The 23,950-nt window shown below is 39.9% G+C and overlaps 2 protein-coding genes across 3 annotated transcripts in view; both read right to left on the bottom strand.

Moving 5' to 3' along the window:
• The window catches only part of vps50 (VPS50 EARP/GARPII complex subunit), a 103,860-nt gene extending 93,898 nt beyond the window's left edge, over nt 1-9,962 (bottom strand). For both annotated transcript variants that reach the window (XM_017424682.3, XM_017424689.3), the window contains exons 1-2: nt 9,801-9,962; nt 9,179-9,247 (exon numbers count right to left, since the gene is read on the bottom strand). In XM_017424682.3, the coding sequence (XP_017280171.1) occupies nt 9,179-9,247; nt 9,801-9,833 (102 nt within the window). In that variant the 5' untranslated portion in view covers nt 9,834-9,962. The remainder of the gene's footprint in view (nt 1-9,178; nt 9,248-9,800) is intronic.
• A 3,514-nt stretch (nt 9,963-13,476) lies between these two features.
• hepacam2 (HEPACAM family member 2) lies at nt 13,477-23,495 on the bottom strand. The gene is made up of 9 exons (XM_017420286.3): nt 23,341-23,495; nt 19,559-19,930; nt 19,174-19,461; nt 17,132-17,428; nt 15,333-15,458; nt 14,931-14,952; nt 14,804-14,838; nt 14,410-14,483; nt 13,477-14,321 (listed from the first exon to the last, which is right to left on the bottom strand). The coding sequence occupies exons 1-9, from the start codon at nt 23,396-23,398 to the stop codon at nt 14,211-14,213; spliced, it is 1,383 nt and encodes a 460-aa protein (XP_017275775.1). The 5' UTR covers nt 23,399-23,495; the 3' UTR covers nt 13,477-14,210.
• Between the last annotated feature and the right edge of the window lie 455 nt (nt 23,496-23,950).

The raw sequence follows: 23,950 nt of genomic DNA, 5'->3' as shown, positions 1-23,950 counted from the left end.
GGCAGAAACATGACCGCCAGCTTTTTGCCTTTTGGCAGCGGGGGATAATAATGGAAATAACAAAAAAAAGGAGTCACTTTGCCAGATGAAAGCACAAAGGGGTGGTAGGTATGATTCGGAAATCAAAGTGCTGAAGAGTTTAGGAATGAAGGTGAAGGTGAAAATCGAAGTGAGAAGACACCAGGGTAAGCCGAAAGTAGAGAACGAGAGACAAACAGAGGGTGTGTGAAGTGTGGAAAAAAAAAAAAAGTTAATCACAGGTTTTGAGTGAAGACTGCTGCTCGTTTTGCTGGACAGCTGTCGAGAGGGATGGCAGCCTGCCATGAGAGGAAAGACAAGAAGTCACGAATGACCCAAAGGGAGAGAAAAAGGAAAAAAAAAAGGAGGACGAAGACTTCTGAGAATCTCTGGGAAACATCAGAGCCTTATTGATTAACGTGCTGTGCATCCCGCCGGGGCTTATTGCTGCAGTGGGTCTTTTAGATGAAGGTGTTTTAAGCCCACATCCTCTCCTGAGGGCCTTAATGAGCAGACATGCAGTCACATGTCAATAGAAATGGGGCGGAAGGGCTGCAGTTTTGCAACTATACGAGTAAAAGTTACTTAAAAAGTTAAACTAGAACAAAAACAGTCACACCTTCTTATTAACATTTCATTTGGGCTTCATTAATTTATATGAATGTGAAGAAAAGTGTTATCCGTACTGTTATTTTGTGAATGCTAAGACTTGTACGTCCTCTGTTTTAGATGATAACATGACACAACATGGATTATCACGCTGAGCGTCTTTGCTGTACATATAAAGTAGGCGGATGCCTTCAAGTGACAATAACGCTGAGTCCAACTTTTAATTTGCATAGAATCAATGCAGCAGTTTATCAGCACATTAAAGTGTGATGGCATAATAAACAGGCCATGAGGTTACCGAGCAAGAAGGCGAACATGGAAGGATATAATTAGAGTGTAGATGCGATCATCAAAATGCAATCAATATACCCATATAAGCATTCATCCTCCCTTAAAAAGACACCTTCAGGAGATGGAGGAAATTGGTCAAGATAACCTTGTCACACAGCAGCTTAACAAAAATAAGTCAAGCAGCCAGAAGGAATTGTCCAATTTGAACATAATTTGGTGCACCTGCCATCCATGGGTATGTGAACGATTCTGTTTGTGCCTCTTCGAAAACAAGCACCCGAGTGGTGGCATCACGAGTGGAGCATGAGTGTTATCACGGTTGCTGGAGCATCCGAACATCAATCATAACAGCGAGTGAAGGTCACCGTACCCTGAGGAGGCCTCGTGGACATATTAGACGGCATTACCAGCACTTCAGGAAGTTTGATAGGAGTCACATTGGGGGTTTTCATGAGGTTGGGTCGTCGTAAGGACGCTCACACGGGTTCTAGTTGCCCAAGATGGTCCCCACCAAGGGAAGCTTGCTGCCATTAACACTAGAGCAGAAATGGTTGCGTTTGGAGTGGTGCCGTAACTGGGAGGCGTGGACTGAAGACTAAAGACGTTTAACTCTGACCCAGGGCCGATCTGCAGGATGTTAAGAGCCAGTTACAACAGTTGTGAGTCGATTTGCCACAGGAGAAAATAAAATGGCTGTATGACTGCGTTCAGCACCAAGTCACCACTTGGGGGGGGGGGGGGCATACCCTCCTGACATGGCACCAGCAGTGTGCCTGCACTGTCAGCTATATTATCCGTTTGATCCGATATTACAGTCATATGACCATCCAACACATTTTACCCAATCCATCTGAGTGCCTAATGGTTTATATCATCATCCAACTCAAGAACTCACACCTACCTACTATACACTGTGTATTACTTTCATGCAGGGCAAAAAAAAGAATATTGGAACAAAGCATAAAAGTGGTTTTTTTTCATTATTTGTGCAAGTTTGTGTGTTGGAATCGGGTAAAAGGAGTGAACCGGAGCCCTCAGGGAAATGTGTGGGTGAGTGTTCGAGACGGAGGGAAAAAGAAAAAAAAAAAAGTGTTAGGAGAGAGGTAGGAGATCACGCTTTGTTATCAAAAGGGGTGGGTGGGAAAATCAGCTCAACTGAGAGGGAAAGTGAAAAAGGAGGTAGGGGGGGCTGGTGTGGATGAGTCACTCGTAGCAAAAAAAACCAAAACTGTACAGCAGAGAGGAAAAGGAGAGGAGTGAGCAATACAATAATGTGTTTCCTATGAAGCTACTTGGGTTGACTTGAGGAAACGTCCTTCTGCTGCGCGACTGTCCTTTTCTCCCTCAGCTTCCAGTTCGCAGAGAATGACTTGCAAAACTTGAAACACCTCTGAGTGAATGACTCATTTAGAGCGTACCTCGGGTTAAATAATTCCCTTCCCTCCCCGCCGCTGCTGTGTGGGCACTAAACGAAATAGGCCTGCCCTGTGTGAAAAAAAAATAAAAAATAAAAAATCCAAACCATCAGGGAGGCTTTGATCAAATTTCACTTTGAAGGATGAGGGACAAACAAACCATCCTTCATTCCCCCCCACACACACACCACCCCACACCCCACCGGCCTCGTCGCAAATTAACAAAATTGTCGTCTCATTGCACAAATTGGAAATCTGTTTGTGTGCTGACGTGCTGGACGTTTAACGGGCCGCACGAAAGAATCAAAGCGCATAATTGTGGGAAGTGCTGATTGAATGTGGAGACGGGGGGGACAAAACAAAACAAAAGAAAACATCAAGGTGTGGACACAAAAGAAAAGAATCATCCATTAGGTGGAAAAAATAAAAACCCTTCGTCTCATAATCAGCACTGAATATGTATGCGAGTTTAACTGAGTTTATATCCTCATCTGCCAGAGGGAGACGGTTTAGCACGCCTGTCTTGTGGGACATTAGGACACAAACATGGCAAACAGCACAATCTGGGCTTCAGCACTGCTGATTACAGGGATGACGTTATTGAATTTTGTGCTTGCAATGATTATACCTTTCATTTAGCGCTGTCTGTCATTGACCGGAAAGCAGCAGCACTGTGCATCTGTGATGTCGAGTTGTCTTTTTTTTGTTTTGTTTTTTTGTATGAATCAGAGGCCAGTCTGTCTCTTGAATGAACGCGTCTTCATCACCGTTCAACTTCTGTGTGTATACAACATTAAATATAAAAAAGTCCCACTCCACTGCAAATCTCTGCAGTACAGCTCATCAGATTAGTCCAGTAGTTTTAGACAATATTATCCAGGAGGCGATGCGAAGTTTTTTAGTAAGCATGCGATGGATATATAAAGGGTGACCCCTGCTGGTTGGAAAAGGTTACAGCATGCACCTGCAGTGAACATCAATGGGTTGTAGGGATATTAGGGCAAGGAAAAACAGCTGCAGTTACCAACAATTTTCTCAACAGCTCAGTTTAAAAAGGAAAATAAAATAAAAATCTTGTTTTTTCCCCCTTCAGAGTGTCACTGTACTTGAAATACATTTATTAAAGCCAAGTACAATTATTTACAAAACATCAGTTTCGTAAATTTTAGTCATTTTAGGAATATTGCAACTGTTTTCAACTTAACTCAAAGCAAAAAATAAATAAAAGAAATTGGTTGGTTTCAGATGAAATCGCTGTCCTCAAGTTTTTTTTTTTGTCTGATCAAACGTCTAAAAGCCTTCAGCAACAAACAGTGCTTTGACTTGAGTGAAGAAAGTAATTTGTCTCAACATCAGTGAAAACTGGTTTAGTGGTCATTTATTTATCCTATTTTTAGGTCTGGTTATGTAACAAAACATTCTGAGTTGTTGGCATCTCTTCAGTGCAGCTCAGAATTTCAAATATTTTCTAAAATAAATTGAATGCATCATTCATTTCAGACTGTCCTAGGAAAACAAAAAACATCAAGAACAAAGACACCATCAAACGGCATTTCTTTTAGCAAAAATCGAAGAATGACTCATGGATGATGACCGTAGCTTTTTGTTTTTTAAAAATCCTTTGCAGCACTGCCGACCATTAACTTCCAACACATTTCACTCCAAAATGCCTTGGTCATTTTTTTATTATCTCCTGCCGCTGCTTCCGCCCGTCTGTCTGTTAGCAAAATATCTCACAAAACCATGGCTGGGTTTTAATGACACTTTTTAAGAAATAATCATTGGCTGTACATCTACAAATAATTACCTTTTGGAGTTAATTCAAGTGAAGACAGCCACCACAGCTAATCAACATTAAAAACACATAAATGGCTCTACCTCAGTCAACCTCGCAGATACTGAGCTAAAGTTTGGCGTGGTAGTAGCTGAGAGTCATTTACAACACATACTAGGAGCATGCACTCTTGAGACATCGCATAGAGGTAAACAGAGATTAACTGATAGATGATGATACATTTTTGGGGTGGCCAAAATGTTGTTGTTGTTTTTTTTTACAAAATATAACAATAATTATATATCTTAGATAACCATATATTTAACAACCCTTAAAAGAATTTGTTCACTTACAAATAAAACACACAAGAGAATTCTGCCTTAAAAAATAACTAAATTGTGGGCTACAGTAAGCTGGTTGTATCAGCTGCTGCATCTTCATTTTCCTACTTGGTAATTAAATAAGTATGCACAGGCATGGCCAATTTTTTCTTTTAAAGTAGCCAAGATCGACAGTTACTTGGTCTATTTCTAATTTTGCAGAAGACTCAACCAAAACAGCTACACCTCAGTCATTTTTCACCATAAGATGATCTCTCTCTAAATCTCTGGCTTGAAAGGCAGCATGTGATATGCAACTAGGCCTTTAATTTTAATTGATTGATTTTATTTAAATTTTTCTGAAATAGAGGGAGCAAAAACAGCCCTACAGAATGATTCTGCCCAGTTTTCCTTCTATAAAGTCCTCATTTGGTGATAAAAATGGGTCATATGAGGTAAAAAAATAATAATATTGTTTATTGTGTTCAGCGACTTCAATGCCAACACAATAAAGTGTAACGATGTAAGAGAGCCAACACAACGACAACTAAGAAAATGGCGACTCAGAAAATATGTGAGCAACTTGCAAAGGTGCAAGTGCTTTAAACACAAAGCACTGGAAATGCAAAAAAAGGGGCTTGTTTGCTCTTACTGTGAACCCAGAAAGCAGATTAGAAACGCGGAGAGATTTTAAAAAAAAAAAGGAACAAAACCACTAAAGCTGGTAATTATAGCTTGGAGCTATTTGAAGGGATTTAAATGGAAAAAAAAGAAAAAGAAGAAGTACTGAGGAACTGCATGTCAAAAAAAAAAAAAAGATTACACACAGAGGTTCTGTTTTAGGTGCAGTGCAGGTTGATGAAGAGGAGCGCATTTTCTTTTTCTTTTTTTATAAAGGCAGCAAAGCAATCCTGCCTTTATACTTCTGACTGCCTGACCTCCACAGCCCCCACGAAAGCTTCTTTTAAAGCTTTATATAAAACTACTTACATTTTTTTTTTTACCTGAAAAAAGTAAGCGTCCAATAATGCAACGTGGGAGCAAAAAGAAATATGACAGACTCCTGAAGACAAGCAGAACATAAATAAGCAGAGCAGTGTTGGTCCTCATGATGTTTATGTCCTTGCAGTGCTATCCCTCATTAGATGGTATTTGCAAACAAACACATTACTGTCCAAAAGTATGAGGTCATCCCTCATTTCCTTGTATTTTACTTCCAAGTAAAATGACTCGTGTTCCTAAAAACCGTCTTAAGCAATATTTCATCAGGCTTCCTGAAGGTCTTTTCTCTAAATGCCTTTTTATTCATTTTGTGTCCAGATTTTTTTTAGATAATTCTCTTTATTTTTTAGTTCATTTAACTCTAGCCTGTGAATCATTCATACAGAAAAAGGCTCCTCCGTATGTCACTTCCTAAACCTGTAAAACCAATACTGCAAATGTAATAAAAACAATAATATTCAAGCAAAAACAATATCATACGCGTCAGCCAGAGGAATATTAACTTACGTCAACATCCAAACAGGACAGACGAGTCAATCATGCCTCATAAAAAACTGTTTATGGGGTTTGCAGCTGAGCTATAAAATGAAATATATTAAAATACTGTAGCTCTGCAACCAGCAGGTAAATCATTATGTGCTCAGTTGATGAAATGTCAAACAATGAGAATAAATAGGTGAAACTCGTAGTTTTGTCACTACATTAAAATGATGTAAAAAACAAAATGAGCCCACACAGAAGTGTAAATGGGATGGATGAATTAAACCGTCACCCTGAGTCTGTACAGTGACTCAGCACCATCCTGACCCGCATTAGCTCTCAGTGTTAGCCACATGTTGCTGTCAGCTCCTAAAGGATGATAAATGATTTGAATTGAAGGTTAAAACGGTTGGAAAGGAGGAGAGATTTCCACTCGACGCTATAAACCACACAAAGTCCAGTATATTGGTCCTCCTCTCCTGAACACGGCAGCATGTTAGGTCACACAGTCCTCCCCGCTGTGACAACAGTCATGGATTATTCACCGCCAAACAGGAAGGACTGTGGGTGCATTAAAGCCTGGTCCGTGTGGGGGGGTTTCTCGTTTTCTTGTAAGCAGAGACACCAAGCGTCAAAGTCAGTGAAGTCAAAGCGCAAAAAAAAAAATCATCATATAATAACCTCCTCTGTTTTGGATGAACACACAACAGGACGGGTGTTTGCGGTGGACACAGCACGCTGGGTGCGCTCTCACACGTCCAGGCTAAGTGCCGGTCTCGTTTTCTGCCTCAACAGCCAATGCCGCTCCATTTTTACAAAAGCCCGAACAGAGCAGGCGCGATAACATCTACACTCATTTATTTTGGTCCACCTGCAAAAAAGGGGAAATATTTCAGGTTTGAACCGAAAGGGGTGTTTGATTACTGCGCGCACAGTTTCGCCATGCCACCTGACACCGAGGCCAAGACAGAGAAACATCCCTGGAAAATGATCAACTTATTCTCCAGAAACCCCCCCATCTGCTCTCAATCATTCAGGTCCCGATTACAGATGCAGATTAAATGTCCAGTTTTTTTTTTCTTTAATCTTTGCTCAGTCTGAGTCGCTGCGTGTTTAGCAAATAAAGCAACTAGAAGCTTTGAATTGTCTTTGAATATGTGACGCAAGTTTGATAAAATGATCTTTTTATTCCTACAAAAAAGCAGTGTGAACGCTGAGCACCGAATGACCTGGCTAATGTTGCCGAAGACGCTGAAACTGAGTTGCTAAAGTTTAAACAAAGAGATCAGAAGCTAAAAAGGAGCAAAATGGTAGCTAAAAATAAAGAAATAAAAGAGAGTAAAACTGTAGCTAAAAGCTAAAAGGAACAAAACAATAGACAAAAGCTAAAAAAAAAAAAGGACCAATGTGGTAGCCAAAAGCTAAAAGTAGCAAAACAGACGTGGCTGAACAACAGCTAAAAGCTACAAGTAGCATAAAAATACAAAAACATAGTGCAGAACCAGATTTTAAAGGGAACAACGGGAGTTTTTAACCAGCACAGCAAATAAGGATGTAGCACCTTAGCAAAACGAGATTCCACAATAAGACAAATGATCAGATGAAACTAAGATAAGAGTTTAGAGGGAATAAATCAAAGATCTGGTTTGATCAGCCGGCCTGATTTCATGGAGCGCTGAGAATGAAGAGCGTTGGTCGGCGTCCAAACACATTACTTAGAAGGTTATCACTAAAAGGCAGCGTCGAAGCAGAGCCAGGAGCTAGCCGTGGTTGCATTAAGTGACTGGGCAATAAATAGAGCCTCCGTCGGAGCTTGACAGACAAAATGACAAAGGCTTCCTGTGACAAAGCATGGCTGGAGGCAATTTTTTTCTTTTTTTTCTTTTTTAAAGGCCACCTGAGAAAAATGTTAAAATGCTTTCTTACGAGATAATATTTCACATCAGCTGGCGAGGACTGATGTTCGGCCTTTTTTTAGTTCAAATAAACAGGAGGTGTTTGTCGTTTTTGCACGACTGTCTGGAAACCACACGGGCATGTTTGATGGATTTAGAGTGATGGAAAGCAGAACATCAATGAAAAAAACAAACAAAAAACAGCCACAAAGCTGTCAAGTCATTCTGGGTTTGTTCTCGCGCGTTTGTGACATCTTAAATCTTCTGTCTAACTGTCAGGACTAAACATCAAGCAAATTTTTGTGATTCTTATTGTAGTTTTCTTTGTTTTATGCCACTTTATCATAACAAACTTAAATATATAAGTAAATAATGCAAAGGCTCAAAACAACAAGAGTCAAGAAGGAGGCAGGGAACATCGACCTTTCACACCCCAGTCAGTATTGGCTCCAGCTCCTTCCTTCTGGCAGACGCTACAGATCTGCCAAGATCTGAACCACAAGACACCAAAATACTTTATTTCCCATTGTCATCAATATCAGGAACACCTAAGCTGTTTTTCTGCTGGAAACGGTCCTTCTTGTTTACTTCTTGTTGTTGCACTTTTATTTTCATTGTTCATGTTGTTATGCATTTTTGTTTTTGTTGACTTGACTTTTATATTTTGTGTAAACTGCATGTACATGGAGAGTGTGACCATCTACCGGCAACAAATTCCCTGCATGGATGAGAAATAGAGCGATTCTGATTCTGAAAAACGGTCCAATTATGGACACTCTACAAATGTATGAACACAACCAATACTGCCATTCATGGTAAAGAAAAGTAAGTTGATCAGGGCAGAGATGACCTAAATAATGAACTTGAAATAATAAAACATAAAAAGTACTGTGTTCTTAAATTACACCAAATAATTACAGGTGCAAATTTTCTGCTCAAGTGCCAGAAATATATGTTAAAAAAAAGAGGGTGAAATGAGCTCAATACGTATATCTCATAGGATTATAGGAGCATAGGATATCATTATAGTGATGGTATTAGTTAATGTCTTCAACATTCTGGGACAAATACAGATAATTTTATAAACTATACACAAGTAGGTGGTCAGATTAAACAATCAAAATCAGTTTGTTATGTGATTATTGAGTCAACTCTAACTTTCTGAGTTTTACAAACTCAGAATTATACTGCAGCTACCATGACTCTTAAACCAAACACCAAATTAATCAAACCGCCACTCACAATAAAACCAAATGAATATGAACACGAAACCAGATCGATTGGTTTTACAAAACTCTGCAGCAGTCCACGTTTATCAGCCTCATGGACAACCGTGAGAAGTTCAGCCTCAGGATATAAACACAGGAGGCTTACCTTGCTGGGGATCCTCAGGTTCTCCACGGGACTCAGGTCCGACATGCTTTCCTGGGGACTTTTCAGGCCCTGTCCAAAATAAAACCACAAACAAGCGTCAAATGTTGTTTATTCTGGCGTCAGCTCCTCCCGTCTCGTCTCACACAGCTAGATATTGCTGCGTTCAGGCAAAAAAAAAAAAAAAAAAAAAAAAAAAGTGGAACTGACGCGCAGCTATATGAAAGCGATATGCGAGTTTGTTGCGTCCAATAAACTGGTGTATCTAACATTACTGCGGGGCTGGTGCAAGCTGAGGACTTCCCTAAACCCGGTTTTGTTGCGCCCCCGGCAGCAGCAGCAGTTGTGTGCTCATGGACTCAAACAACAAGGGTGTCAGATTTGCTCCAGATTATATATATATATATATATATATATATATATTTATGCCAAACAAATAGGTCGTAGCCGAGATGTAGCTTGCTAAAAACTGGAGTCTTCTCCTCCAGACAGCGCCCTTTAAAGAGCAGCGCGACGACCTGTCAAATTAGCCAGTTAGCTTCGCTAGCTAGCCGCCGTGCTACCTGCAGCTGTCAGAGACAAACGGCCACAATGTTCTTGTTTTTTAAAGACCTGCTTCGCTCACCTGACGGGCCATGAGAGACTTTATCTTCTGCATCGTAAAATGAACCTGTGAGAAAAGGGCAACTAAACGGCTACAGCTTCAATTCTGCCTTGTTGACAACTGTGAGCCTCTATCACTACGAGAAGGACGCCATAGTTGACTGTCACGTGACTGAAGAAACCTGGGGGGTGGAGCTCTGGAGTATCTTGGGAAGTGTGGTTTTTAAGCACTTGTATCTGATAGCTTACCTGATGGAATTTCTCACGCATAAAATTCAAAATTCTCAACTAAAAATAAAAATATGTGTTGTTATATATATAAAAACATTGTTGTGATAGTAAAATTTAAAATTATTGTACCTTCTTTATACTGTAAAACATGTATTACTGTTTAATGCCACTGGATGGTAGTAATAAAGTTTAACTCACAAAGATATTATTTTGTTTGTATGTTCCATTAGTTGTTGTTGTTTTTGCCTCTTTGTGTCCCAATAAGAAACTACATACACATTTAAAAGATTTAAAAAAATCATTTTGCACCTTTGAATGTTTTTGAGGTCTTTGGCTGTGTACTAACTCATAAAGAAACTTGCAATTATTGCATCACCGCTTTTATTATCTGCCATTATCATCAATCTGTGACCTCAAAGTTGTAGGTTCATCTGACTGCAGCCGACCTCCCAGGATGTGGGCGCAAGAGGAAATGCAACCTCAGGCTGATCAGACGGATAATGTGAATGGAAGATAAAGAGCCAAGGAAACCATCTAAAATCATTCAAGTCAAACTCCAAGGTCAAGATAGATAATTTTTTGATCACACTATTTGTCACATTTTGAATCATAATGTGCTCCATGGAAGAAGTTTTGTGTTTTTCTGCTCATTTTTTTCACTCAGCTACTCTGCGTTGCCTTGTCACTCAACTGTTAGCATTGTGTAATCATCCCAGCTGTTCTCATTTATTAATCACCCAACTCAGTACTTAGATTCCTGTTTTAGTTCATGTTGAGTGTCAGATCCTCATACCAAACTCTCCTGTTCAGTCCAAGTTTTTGTTATATGTAACTCGTGGTTTTGTTTCTGTTTAACGAATAACCTTTTTTTTTTATTTAAACCTGTTGTCACATGCTGCCTGCATCCATTACATTAGGATCTGACCAGTCATGGGCCCAGCAGGACCCAGATATATTACACCATTGGAGTTTCTGAGGCTGCCAAGCCCATGCCTGGCTATGTAGAAGAAGATAGGGAACACACCTAGCCATCAAACCACCATCCCCCAGAAAGTGTGACTCTGCAATGCCTGGTCCATCTGATCGTGGCACAAACCCAGTCTGCAGAATTCTCCTGCCCCAAAACCTCATCGTGATACAGCACCTCCTGCGACTTTCTGCACTGCCATTTTTTTCAGCTGCCTCAGCTGCTGTAAGTCCTGCCCAGGTCTCTGCCACCATGGGCCCTGCCCAGATCTCTACCTCTGCCACGGCACTAAGTTCCAGTTCCTGTTCTCAAGTCTGAGGGGATCTCACACAACACCTCCATCTCTGCCAAGCTATTAGACCTGCATGGCTCTGCCCTCCAAGTTGCTCCAAATCATTCCAAAAGCAATGCACACAGAGTCATTCAGCCAGCTTTGTAATCGTGCCCTCAGGTGTTCCGCTGAGCAGCATTTACAGTTTTAGCTTAGTTATCTTGTCATGTTCTGTAACTCTGTCTGTAATTTTGTTCTTGTGTTGTAAAGCACTTTAAGTCGCCTGGTGCTGAAAAGTGCTATATAAATAAATGTACCTACCTACCTACCTACCTACAGACAACACATGCTGCAAGGCAGTGTGAGATCTAGTTCCTGGTTAGTGATGCCTTGGGCTATTTCCCAGTCAAATGAAGGTGACGCTGCTCGTCTCAGGCAAATTTACTCCACTGTTGTTTTGGTAGGTAGTCATCCACCATGCGGAGCCTCCCCTTAAACATACATTGAGACGGAACAGATGGCCGCCTCTACCCGGAGATGCCGCCACAAAGACGCAGCACACACAGTTAGTCAGTTCAGAAGCTATAATTAGAGCTACATTCAATAGGCTCCATGTTGTTATGAAGAAGGGATCATACTGAGCCACGCCTAATTGGGATCTGACTAATTCTGTGTTTTTAATTATTGTGTAGGCCATAATTATTACAATTAAATATTTCTCTGTAGTTGGTATGGTGCCACTATAGTGCATTTTTTAAAATACCACCCTTATAAATGTGTAAGGGTTGAATATTATAGCGTATATTAACAAGTAATGACATTTTTGTGCTAAAGCACTTGGCTTGAATATGAGCACACAGAAGAATTGATAACATGATTCTTTCGCCATTTTGTAAATTGCCCTTAAATTGAAGTCTCTGCTTTCTTATCAAAAGCCCTTTACTTCTGTCATCTATGCACACACACCCACACACCTGTGTGTGCACACACACAAGCACACACACATTCTTATTTCCTTGTGACAAGGTGTCAGCGGGACCAGGTGGAGGGCACTCTGCACATCCAAAACCGTCCATCTGCTGTTGCCAGGTTCTGATTGTGCCAGGTACACAGTATACCAGCACACCAAATGCTGCAAGAAACAGGCACTCAGCTGCAAGTTTGGAGCAATAAATACAACTCAGAATCGTGTGAGATGGGAGAGCCGAGCCAAGACAGCTGATAAACACTGACAGCGAACCAACAAAATAATTGACAGCTTGACTGGCTTCGGCTTTTTTATTTTCAGGATGTGTGAAAGAAAAAGCGATCGTTTCGAGCCTTGGCTGCCAGCCCCATTCTTTAAAAAAAGCTAGACTTCAAGTAAAATACAGAGACCAAATTGCTGATAAAATCACATTGTTTTCGTCTGGTGGAAAGCAATAAGCAAACATTCAAATGAGCTAGTGCAGTAAACAGATATACCTTTCTAAAAGTACAAAACAAACACACAACAAACTGTACAATAATTTCTGATCATGTTTAAAGATGTTTAAAGATGTTAAGAGATTCACTGAGAGCTAGAAAAAAAGCACAAAGGAACCTAACAATAGGGCCAAAGAAATGTGTTGATCCATTTCCTTATTGTGATCTAAACTGTTTTTTTCCCTTGTATTTATGTTTACTTTTGTGGGCCAAATCTTACCGTATGACAATCGAAAAAAGAACATTTGATCTCAAATGATAGGGCCAGATGAAAGTTGTTTGGACCTCAACTTATTCCAGTTATGGACTTGCTCCTTTCTCGTCTGACGTTCTACCAAAAAAGCAGAAAATTAGGCTTCGGGGATGCAAAGAAACTACAGCTTCATTCAGAAGGGAGTAGAGGTGAAAGTGCAAGCTCTCTGAGCAGAGTAGAGGTGACATAGAAAGACTAGATGCAAGTTTCACACACATCAGGTGTGTTTGTGCTTTATTATCCAAGTGACAAGGGCAGCAACAATGCATCCAGGTTTCTATATGACAGTGTGATAAAGAATTTGAGATGGTTAGTTTGCGATGGCACCTGTCTGACATTATTGCACCACCTTGAATCATACTAATTAATAACATGCTTCAGTAATGCTCAGTAAGTAAGTAAGTTTATTTGGCAACCATTTTCTTATTCAAGTTGACTTACGCCACTGAAAATAATCTGTAAAAGGACATTTTTCAAAGATAAATGACGACCAAAAGAAAACTACCTTCTCGTTTTTTTTTTTTAATGACAAAAAAAACTTCAATATTTGTAATTTTTTTTTTTCTGTAGTCATAATTACAGGAATGACACGTTCAGAAAATGGATCAACCATTTTTTTTTTTACTACAGCCAGTTTGAAATTAGGAGTTAACAGATTACAACAAAACAGAGAAATAGAATAATCTGTATAAAGCTTTGTCAGGATAATCCATGTACAATATTTACAATAAAACACACTTTTTGATACAAACAAGTAAATGCATTCACTATAACACTTCTCAGAAAATCTACTCTCTCTTCGTGGAGAATGTTATTAAAAATATATACCAGTGAAGTCGGTGAATATGTTTCTCAAACCGATACTTTGGTCCATATTTGGTCCATTTTAAGAGCTTCAGAGTAATATAATATAAAACAGTATTATGATTTTCACTCTTGATTTGCAAAAAAAAACGAAATTTCTACTTCAGTCATGTTTCACTTTTTTTTTTTTAAATCAGTCCAGACATATATTTTTATTGTACAATAATATCAAGTAGAAGACAACAAATGTCTGTCTGACTCTTAACAGTAACAGTGCATATTCAGGTTCTGTACCTAAACAAGTCTCTTCCATCCCTTGTGCAACAAAAGAAAAAAGAAAGTGGGCAACAAAACCCAGAGCTTCAGGCTTTGATGATAAAGACTTGAGAGAATTAAAGTCTTCGAGCGTAATGACTGCAAGTTACAAGTTTCCAGCAAGAAGTTACGTCAGCAGACTCTGGCTGGGGGACTCGGGAACGTGTCGGATCACATCGTAGATGGTGGTGTGCATATCTTGACCCAACTCGAGGCGAGCGAGAGACCTGCACGACGCCTGGGGAAGGTTTCCACATACGGGAGACTTGAAAATCGAAATATATAAATGAATTCAAAGGGTTTGTGTTTCTTCTGTAAATAAATACCTGTGTGGATTCCATTTTCCCCGCTACAGAAACAAACTCATAGATGCCAAAGTCCTCTGTTGCATCTTCGTGACCTGTTGGTGCACATTTTTCAAGCATTTACAGAAACAGCAGCAGTGTCTCATTAGAGCCCGAGTAAGATAAATATCACGACACCATCGCACCTTGATTTGCTTTTTAATGGAAATTAATTATTGTAACTTTGTTTACTTTTTTAATGTTCCTCCAAGCTTGTTTTTCTGCACTGACTTGAACTCTAGATTCAAACCAGAGCCTCGTTCATTTTTTTTACATCCTCCATAACAAAGCTCGATCTTAAACATGTTTGGCTGTAAATACAGGAGCATTCTCTGACAACACATCAGGGCGTAGGTGTGAACCAACAGCAGCTCACCTGAACGATGTGGTCGTTTCTGCTCTGAAAAGGGTCTGCAAAAACGAAAAAGAAAAAAAAAAACAATAGCAATTGTTCCCTTCGTACAAGTGTTAAAAGCATCATTTTCTGAGCTCAAGACACTTACTTGTTGTAGATGCTCATGATCACTGTTGATACAAGAACGAGAGAAAAATACAATTACTTGTCAATCAACAGCAGGTAAAATATTAAGCAATACTTAGCCCTATTCGAATGGAGAAGTTATTTTGCCCAGGTTACCTACACTTTGACTAAAATTTGCAACTTATTTACATTTCTGAGTAACTTCAGTGTGTGGGAACTTAAAGCAGACAGCCAGGATGTCAGGAATAGATTCTAATATTACAGCTTTTTTTATTCACATCTCAGCTCAGACGTCCAGATTTGAGGCTTTAGGGGAGTTACTTACTATTACCCCTATACTTGTGTGGATTTTTAAAAAAAAGTTAAAATCCTTAGAGAACTACTTGCTGTATGTCAAAGCAAAGAGAATGAGACGGTATCTAACCTCGCTTGGGATGACACGTTCTCCTCAGGAAGACTAGCAGCATACAGCCGATGATAAACAAAGAGCAGACAATAATGGCCGCCAGCGGAGACATAGAGCCCTCGTTCTGGGTGTGCTTTTCTTTGCCTGTTAATAAACAACAGCGTCAGACATGGCAGACAAATGTTAGGCGAGATAGCAACGTGGATCTGTGCACGACAGTCGGTTCGCCATTTTGGCACAACTAAAATACTTCAGTAGTCGTCGGGCTGACTGGATTTTCATAAAAATTTGAATTTATGTGGTTTGAATCCTGCCAACAACCCAAAACCTAGATGTAAAAAAAGAGCTTTATTCGGTTAATTATGTAAAGAATGGAATATGCCAACCAAGGCTGAGTAATTAAATGTATTTAAAGTAGTTTTGTTTTTGAGTCAAAGAAAATCTTAAAAGCTAAAATGAGTTACAATTAAACCAAGTTGGGTGTAAAAAAAAGTAAATAAAGAGAAGTCCTTAAAATCTCTTAAAGCTCTATTCTTAAAAACAGTAAGTCACATTTCATTAAGAAATAAAGCAGCTTGATGTTACTTTTAAAGTTAAACTAAAGTATACGGTTAGAAAAACATAACTTTAAACATGCTAATGTTAGCATTTAGCTCAAACTTCAAGTGACATTTTGACAGAAATCCAAGTATTTCATATCCTCATGTGCGCTGTTTAAAGAAACAATTTTTTTGACTAAAACAGTACTTTTAACTTCCTACATTAATTATAAAATCTTGTATTTTCTTGTGTGACTTTAAAACACCAAACTCAGTGCTGTTTTTTGTTTTTGTTGTCTTTGCAATAGTCTACTTATTAAATGTGAGCTTCAGCTTTATAGCTTGATTTCTTCTTGGTTTGTTTGCTAACCTTCATATATTTTTAGCTTGTTGCCTCTTTTGTTTGTGTCATTTGTAATACAAAGCCTTTCTGCCTTTGGCAACCAAAGCATTTCTTTTTATTATTTTTTAAATCTGACAGAAGCCTTTCCTTAAACTGTATTAGAAACAGAAGTAGCACCTGTTGTCTCTAAGGATATTAAGCTTACACTCAAAACAAGATTCAAATCTTCATGCTCAGAAAAGGAAATCAGGATTGCATTTTAAATTAACCCTACTAAAAAGACGAACAACAGTGTGCACAAATAAACCTTCACACTTTGGCGAGCTGGGATGTAAAATCTTTTAAACTTCTCACTCAAACTGTAACAACCGAACGCTTTTCTGGTAAAGTTGGGGAGAGATTCTGATGGCAATAAAAACTGAAGTCTGACTCGACCACAGTTGACTCGTTAAACAGCATTTTAAATCATGGCTGGTATCAGCTGTAATAATCAGCGCGCCCTCTCGGTATCACCAGGACAACATATCAATGCTGCATTCAGTACACAAACTCTACACGCTATAAAACTTAGTCAATAAATACAACAGCTGTCATCCACTGTTTGCTTTCCCAGCCACTGAACTCTAAAACAGCAAGCAAGCACCGAAACCTAGCAACAGAGATTAAACCAGAGTTTCCATTATAGCTGCGTATGTTTTTATGTTATACTCATAAAGTGCTAGTTCAGAAAAAAGTTCCAGGAAGAGTATTTTATCAACACAGCTGTTCTTAAAATCACACAGTCCTTCTCATTGGTAAGTATCATCTCCCCGTCTCTTAAAGCCTAACAGTTTTGCTTTGGCACGATATGTTGTTTACCGTGTTTATCGCAGAGGAATCCCAAAAAAACCTGCCCACGCTCTGCTCCCCGTTGCCATATTCCACCCTCTACGCACCTGTTCCTAAGCTGGCCACCACCAGAGTAAACTGGGTCTCGTCCTGTTTCTGCGTCACGTTGTTGAAGGCCCGGCACAGGTACTCTTCAGCCTGGGCCAGTCTGTAGAGCTGCACCTCCAGCCGTGGGCCCTCGCTGATGACCTCCGTTTTGTTGTGGCTCTTGATCCAGACGTAACTGTTCGGTGGGTTGGAGTCGGCCCGGCATTCAAAGAAGACCAGCTCGCCGGGGTTGATGGTGAACACCTCCCCTGTCCTGAGGCCCTGGCCCGAATTCACCTCCAGGTTGTAGGGGCCATCTGTGCGTGGGTCAGAGAAACGTGACAGTTTGTTCTGTGAAACACACTGCGTATTACACGTTTTTTCTCTCTTTCCAATACACGAAAAATCAATTTTTTTATACTGTATTTAATAACCAATGATCTCAAAAACAAATATACTGGGTCTGCAATTGTAAGTGGCCTTGTACATTAGACCATTGGTTTCCACAGTTGAGCTGATCTTAAAAGATCAGACCCAAACCTACTGAGATCCTCTCACAATAAGATTACCTGTTATAGTTATACCAATCATACTATTAGCTAAAACTACTCATTTCTCTGTTATAGTTATCTATATTTGATTTTGATGTTTTTATCTCTGTATTTCAAATGCCTCCTCCTAGAGGAAAGTTTATTCACCAATCTTATTATTAGCTAAAATTTACCTGATTGATGTTTTTATTTCTGTATTTCTGTATTTAATTCTGTTGTTGTTTCTGTGTTGTAAAGCACTTTGGATCGCCTTGCTGCTGAAAAGTGCTATATAAATAAATCTCACTTCACTTCACTTCCTATTTTACTCAAAAGGTGAAGCCACAAAAAATATGACCCATTCCTAGCTTATGCTGCTGGTGTGACTGCAATGAGCAATGGTTTTGTTAAATCTCTGCAAAAGGAAACACAAAAATAACTAGAAATGAGTCTGACACTGAGTCCTTGCAATATCCCGTGACCAGCACTATGACGAGAATCTCACATACAACTGTATATTTCTTTTTGTTTAATTTATCTAATCCCTCTGAAGGGATTTAAAAGTTAGACTGATGAAACATGACATGCATGTGTGAGTCCTGCAGAAGAAGATGATATAAGTTGAGGGGAAACATACATGTTCCTACTAGAGTTTGTGCACACCAAACCTGACCAGATGACAAGTATAAAAAAAAGTATAAAGCACTTTGAATTGCCATGTTGCTGAAAAGTATAATATATTAATACATTTGACTTGACTTGACTATAATGCAAATTAACACCCTTACAATGGAAGTACAACATACAGTATTTGTGTATGATAATATGACAACTCTTTTGCCATATGAAGTACTTGATGTACAGTCCAGTATTGTGTATATACCATTTTTTTCATGAGCCACGGCTCACTCTGTCACTGTACTCGGTATGTCTGAATGAAACCATGTTGAACATTGTCGTAAAGTGACCTTTACGTGCTCTGCCGATGTGAACTTAAATGGCCAGTTTGATAAAAAAGCTGTGTCAAATGGACCAAAGCGGAACAAAAGACACCGTAGCCCTGTCAAAACTGATGTGCAACTCTGCACATCAGCTCAAAAACCATCTGTTTTGCGGAAATGAAAACGCATTCCAGTGAATTCCCAGAAGGCCTCAAGTTAACCTAAAGCTCACGAAACCAGTACAGCTTTATCAGCAAAGTTTCACCCGTTATGGCAGTACGGTAAGATAAGTCGGCTGCCATGCAAATGTTTTTCCATAACAGCCACATGTTAGCGAGGAGGCTGATGTCACAGAAATTTACATATGATGAAACATTTTCACAAAACCAAGTTCCTGTTTTTGTGGATAAAACAGTATGTAAGAAATAACTTCAATTAGAACATGACTCTGTTTAGGGACTAAAAGAAACTGGATTCTGCAGACAAAATGAGATTAAACCTACATTTTCAAATAATCATTGTGACATTTAAAGCTGCTACTTTTACCCCAAAAAAGACAGGTTTTCTTAGGAAAGACAAACAGTTACTTACAGTAAACATTGAGTTCCACCCCACTGCTGTTCCTGCCCGGGGTCACTGCATTGCTGGCCACACAGCGATAAGTTCCTTTGTCCTCTTTTGTCACAGGGCTAATCACCAATGTGGAGTTGTCTTGGCTGAAGTGGTATCTCTTACTGGGAGTCAGCACAGCAGCGTCCCTCAGCCACTGGAACACAACCCGTGTTCCCCTCTCAACAGAACAAGTCCAAGTCACGTTGGCTTTGTCTTCTACAAGCGGATAAGATGGGCTCTTCTCAATGAGCGGCGTGGAGACGGGGACTACGGGGAAGAAAAACAAGAAGCACTGGTAAATTTGGAGCTGCGCCCAATAAACCCCATCATATGAATAATCAGATCTAGTAAACAAGTGGCTCACCATCCACCGTTACATGGATAGTCCTCTCCTCCTTGATGACCCGTCCCTTTCTGTTGTGAAACTTTATGTTGAGGCTCAGGTGATAATCCCCTTCGTTGTCCTGGTTTAATTTCAAGATCAGCAAGGAAACGTTGTGCTGTTTGAAGAGGAGGTGGTTGCGGTACATCATGTCAGTGATCGCTGTGGTGTTGGTAAACGTGACCAACGTGATTCGGGTCCCGCTCGGTTTGGTGTGTGACCAAGTTCCCTGGATCTCGGCCTCATCCAGTGAAAAGTGGATCTCCGCAGACAGAAGTAAGGGGTCTCCCTCAGTCCCATGACGAACCAGTGAAGGGATGTGAATGAGTTTGCTGCTGACCTCTAAGTTAGTGGCTAAAATAGAAGTAGAAAAGTGAGAAGAGGAGAAAAAACTTTCACAAAATAATTTAAAGCAACTGTTAGATTTCTAATGTAGGATGTGGCCTTGGTATTTTGTAATGTCCTTTGTGCTAAAACCCAACAATTTCTAATAAAATGGATTCTACAGCATATGTCATTTGTACCATTTGTTATATTCTACTTTTATTTACATGTGCAAATTAAATCTTAATTTCAGCAGGCTACAAGCCATCCACGTGGGACCTAGTCTGGACAAATCCTCTTAAATAAGTCAGAAAGGTTTTAAATGTGACCATAGCACAATGAAGTAGTGGCTCTTAATCTCAGACTGAATCAGAAGGGTTCCCATCTGATTCAAGCTCAAGCTTGTAATAAACAAAAGTTCAATCCAATAACTTGTGGCATTTAGTACAGTAGTTTTTAGGCTTCTTTCCTCTTTTCCAAACAGAATAAATGCAAAACTTTTAGGTTGATTTTCCTAAACAAATCAGCTGCCATTTCAGGTTAGTAAGATGGTGTTTTTAACCCAAACCGCAGTCTTTTCTTGGCTGTTGACAAAACAGAAAATGTGATTAAAAGACATGTTTTTTGGGTTGTTTTTTTTTTCAGAAATATGCAAAAGTTTTTCTAACTTGATAGGTTTCTTCACATCTAACAAACTTAACAATTAAATTGTTTGGTTGTTTTTTTTATTGAAAACATCAAATGGATGTAGATATACACTTAAAATCTATAAATAATGTAGTGATGCATAAATAAGTGCTTGGTTCATACCGATGCTGTCTAAGGGACAGTTTACTGGGCGTTGTTAATGTGAATGACATATACAACACAGACATTAGTCATCATGACAGTGATTATTAAACTTTGGAAAAAAAATTAAATGTAATTTTTACAATCTGTGTTGATGAAAAAAATCATCTTATTAGTTTTAAAGCGAAAACATGTTTTCCACTAAAGCTGGTTTTGCAGTACCAATGTAACAAAGTTGTGTTTCAGTCACTCTTTAAAAATATGAATACAGTTGTACCACAAGGATCAGTTCTTGGCCTACTTCTTTTTTAGTTCACGTTTAAATGACTTGCCCTGTCTGCAGGTTTTCAGATGTACACTGATAATATAGTTATCAATCAATCAGTCAATTGCTGTATAGTTTGAAAAGTCATGTCTTACACTGAATATTAAAAAACTGTCAGTTTGCTTTTTATTTATGTATTTAGATTTTCTCCCAACTTCTGTCTTCTTGGTCACAAGCAGCTTCCACAACCATTTAGCCACAAAGGATGATATATAATCAGACAGTTAAAATCTTTTATTAAATGCTTACATGGTCGTGTGCCTCAGCTTCTTGTTGGTCACTGACTCAGTCACTCGTGGTTCATCTATTAGAAACTGTAAGGTGTCTTTAGGTAAAAGCACTCTGCTTCTTACACATGAAGGATTGTCATGTGGAGTTCTTTCATTTTTAGATTAAAAAAGACTGACACCTTTTCTTCTCTTTATCTTCTTTTTATGCTATATCTTAGGAGTTTTCTGTGTAGAGTCTGTTTCAAATTGACTTTTAGGCTTTTTAAGTTGTGGTGAATGTTTTTTATTAAGATTACCCCTTGTCCCTTTACAAAAAAAAGCCATTAAAATTAAAAAATAAATGTCTCTAATGGACTAGATCACGAGAAGGAAGGACCGTAAACCCGAGGGAGGCAGTTTGAGCTGTATCCTGCTTCTCAAATCGTCCAGGTCCTGAAACTGTAGTGAGTTAATATTGACCCAGTTCACTACAGGGTGTCATCAAGCGAGCACGAGGCCTGTCTGATCTTGAACCCGTCCTGAAACAAACACTCGGGCCGTTTTACGTTGGTGTAATTGTTGATGTATTGCACGTCTCTGTCTGTTTAAGCTACAGTTTGTTGCTAAGCAGTTTGTTCACTGGTTACAAGCCCAAAACAAGAAAACACCGAGAACGAAGTGGGAGACGCCGCCATTTGAACTGGAATTTCTTCATATGTATGATGTCAGCAGTGCGGCGCTAACGTGAAATAAACTTCAGCTTTTGCAGGTTTTGCTTCGCAGTGTTCTTTGTCAGCTTCCTCTTTCTGTTTTTTGCAAGTCTCACTTCTGTTTGTGTATCCTCTTTCTCTGCTTCAGCATTTAAAAATGACATTATGGCGCTCATGGAAAAGAGTTTCGGGGTTTTGAATGCCTTTCAAATGAACTCTGGTTTTCTGATCTATTTTTTTCCCACCCTTCTGGCCAGTCCATGTTTCCTCTTCTTTTTATCCACTTGGTGTTTGTGTGGTTTCTGGTGGCTGCTGGCCATGTGGCCCATGACAATACATGCACTGTGTGTCAGGTGTTACGTCCTAAATAATGCATGCGGCGTAAAAGCCACAGGGACGTGTTTCACTCTCAGGCCCGCAGGCCAGTTTCTGTCTTTGTTTGTGAGTGTCTTGTGTGTGTGTGTGTGTTTTGTCAGTAGCAGGAGTGTGCCTGTGTTGACACCAGCCGAAAGCCGGTGAAAAGGCCGAACGGGGCGAAGTGTGCCCAGCCCGCTTCCTTCACTGTTGTCCCCAAACAGCAGGGTAATTGTTGTGGTGATAGAGGGGGAGATTACAGCGACAATGGGCTCTGAGGTGAGAGGATAGCTGAAGTTTCGTGGACGGGGGCGCACCCCCCTACCACCACCACCACATACAGACACATATGGACACTCACTTGCACCTGCTCCTTATCTCCCTCACATACATCCAAGTTGTTTGGATGCTAAATAAAGTCAACGGGTGCGTGTCCGAACGCCACCATCCTCCTCAAATGGAGCAAACAGAGCTTCTGAAGAAGAGTTGATGATACAAACATCAAAGCAGGGGGGAGTCCACGCAGTTCATCGCGTGTGAAGTGCTTTAGTTCTTGTCTGAAAGGAGTCACAAAACTATGACTGGAGGTTGTTTATTTTTTCCACTTGACCCTTTTTCTTTCGAGAACGTCCAGCTAACAATAGAAGAAAAGCTAAGTCTGGATAATCATGCTGCAGTGACTATGGAAAGGACATGCAAAATACACACTTGGACGGAAAAAAGGCTGCAAAGAAGAACTCACTGACAAACTTTTCATCTTTGCTCTAAAGTTTAGAGTACAAAAATGGCAAAAGATAGATTTTCCAAACCATAAATATACAAACACACATTACATGTCCCTACACCAACTACATATGCCAGCACAGATCAATTTGAGAGCATTTTTGTTTAGCAACCCAGTTTTATTATTGCCCTATTACCCTTTCAGGAGAAATAATTTCAGAGCGTTTTACATGAACAAACTACAACTCTGAGTTTTATTTACCCAGCAGACCAAAAAAAAACCACAATGACCTCAGTGGCTCAAGCACAGCATCCCACCACAGCACTCACCTGTTAGGATGAAAAGGACAGAGCAGACATACAGCGCTGTTCTTCTGCTGGCCTCCATGGCATCTTACAAGTTGGGAATATGTGAGACTTCTGACGTGCAGGCAGGAAGTGGTGGGCTGTCTGTCAGAGAAAGAGGCGGAGGAGGAGGAGAGAAACGAGGCTGCTCGTGGTGACAACATTTGCCAGGGAAATAAGAGGAGCTACTGTAGCTTCCCTGCCTGCGTGCCCCTCCCATGTGACACTGCGAGGAAGAAGAGGTCCACCTGGCACAGCGTGGTCACACAAACACAGAGCCACCCCGAGGGTCCGAGTCCCACTCTGTCACAGAGGCATGACAGCTGTAAAAGGATAGTCGAAAGCAGAGGGGTTTTTTTGTTTTTACATTTTGATGCATCGTCTGTGTGCTGATACGATGCTTCAGGCTGTGAAACCAAATGTGTAACTCCTTACACCATTAATAGACTGCTCAGCAGTCAGCTTTACCGCTGAGAGGACTGAAGTTGTAAATCTAGAAATAGGAGAACTAATAAACAGAGAGTAATACTTTGTCCCCAAGGTGAAGACTCATCATTTGTCCTGCCACTGTCAACATTCAAGGAGAAACAGTTTT

This window comes from Kryptolebias marmoratus, linkage group LG5 (assembly GCF_001649575.2).
Source record: "Kryptolebias marmoratus isolate JLee-2015 linkage group LG5, ASM164957v2, whole genome shotgun sequence".
Lineage (NCBI taxonomy): Eukaryota > Metazoa > Chordata > Actinopteri > Cyprinodontiformes > Rivulidae > Kryptolebias > Kryptolebias marmoratus.
This window is presented reverse-complemented; position numbering and strand designations above follow the sequence as displayed.

Coding starts and splice junctions, on each gene's coding strand:
- hepacam2 (XM_017420286.3), bottom strand. CDS start 23,398: ATGGAGGCCAGCAGAAGAACAGCGCTGTATGTCTGCTCTGTCCTTTTC. Junction 17,429..19,173: donor GGTGGAACTCAATGTTTACT/GTAAGTAACTGT, acceptor ACCCACGCACAG/ATGGCCCCTACAACCTGGAG. Junction 14,953..15,332: donor AACGTGTCATCCCAAGCGAG/GTTAGATACCGT, acceptor TTGTATCAACAG/TGATCATGAGCATCTACAAC.